The sequence below is a fragment of the Branchiostoma belcheri genome, unplaced genomic scaffold (assembly GCF_001625305.1).
Source record: "Branchiostoma belcheri isolate BF01 breed outbred unplaced genomic scaffold, Haploidv18h27 scaffold111, whole genome shotgun sequence".
NCBI lineage: Eukaryota > Metazoa > Chordata > Leptocardii > Amphioxiformes > Branchiostomatidae > Branchiostoma > Branchiostoma belcheri.
The window spans coordinates 981,903-982,807 of NW_017802503.1; the positions used below are offsets into that span (position 1 = coordinate 981,903).

The following is a 905-nucleotide window of genomic DNA, read 5'->3' on the forward strand; positions in this document are numbered from 1 at the left end:
TCTATCTGGTCCTGTCCTTGGCACTTAAAAGTCTATCAGGTCCTTTCTTTGGTGCTAAAAGTCTATCTTGTCCTATCCTTGGTGCTAAAAGTCTATCTGGTCCTGTCCTTGGTACTAAAAGTCTATCTGTCCCTGTCCTTGGTGCTAAAATGTCTATCTGGTCCTGTCCTTGGTGCTAAAAGTCTATCTGGTCCTGTCCTTGGTGCTAAAATGTCTATCTGGTCCTGTCCTTGGTGCTAAAATGACTATCTGGTCCTGTCCTTGGTACTAAAATGTCTATCTGGTCCTGTCCTTGGTACTAAAATGTCTATCTGGTCCTGTCCTTGGTACTAAAATGTCTATCTGGTCCTGTCCTTGGTACTAAAATGTCTATCTGGTCCTGTCCTTGGTACTAAAAAGTCTATCTGGACCTGTCCTTGGTACTAAAATGTCTATCTGGTCCTGTCCTTGGTACTAAAATGTCTATCTGGTCCTGTCCTTGGTACTAAAATGTCTATCTGGTCCTGTCCTTGGTACTAAAAAGTCTATCTGGTCCTGTCATTGGCACTAAAAAGTATATCTGGTCCTGTCCTTGGTACTAAAATGTCTATGTGGTCCTGTCCTTGGTGCTAGAAGGTCTATGCGTAGCGACGAAAGGACCCTGTTGTCTTACCTGCCCTGGAAACGTACAGAGGGTTGGGTGTATTTGCAGCGGCGTCCGCAAGTGACCTCCAATCAGTCTGCTGTGACTGCGTGGGTGTGGCACCTAAACAACAATAAAATACATGTATTTTAACAATCTTATCCATCATAGAGTATCTGAACTACCTTACGTATCACAAGGTGACTATACCAGAAGCCATATTACGTAATGATGACACCGATAAAAGGTTCTATGTTACACCATCGTTCAAATTACCCCCCCC

At 43.6% G+C, this 905-nt stretch overlaps 1 protein-coding gene across 1 annotated transcript in view; it reads right to left on the bottom strand.

Moving 5' to 3' along the window:
- LOC109487617 (collagen alpha-1(I) chain-like) overlaps positions 1-905 on the bottom strand; it is a 5,880-nt gene that overhangs the window by 4,487 nt on the left and 488 nt on the right. Inside the window, exon 2 of the mRNA XM_019791625.1 lies at positions 653-745. Coding sequence (XP_019647184.1) covers positions 653-745 — 93 coding nt within the window. The remainder of the gene's footprint in view (positions 1-652; positions 746-905) is intronic.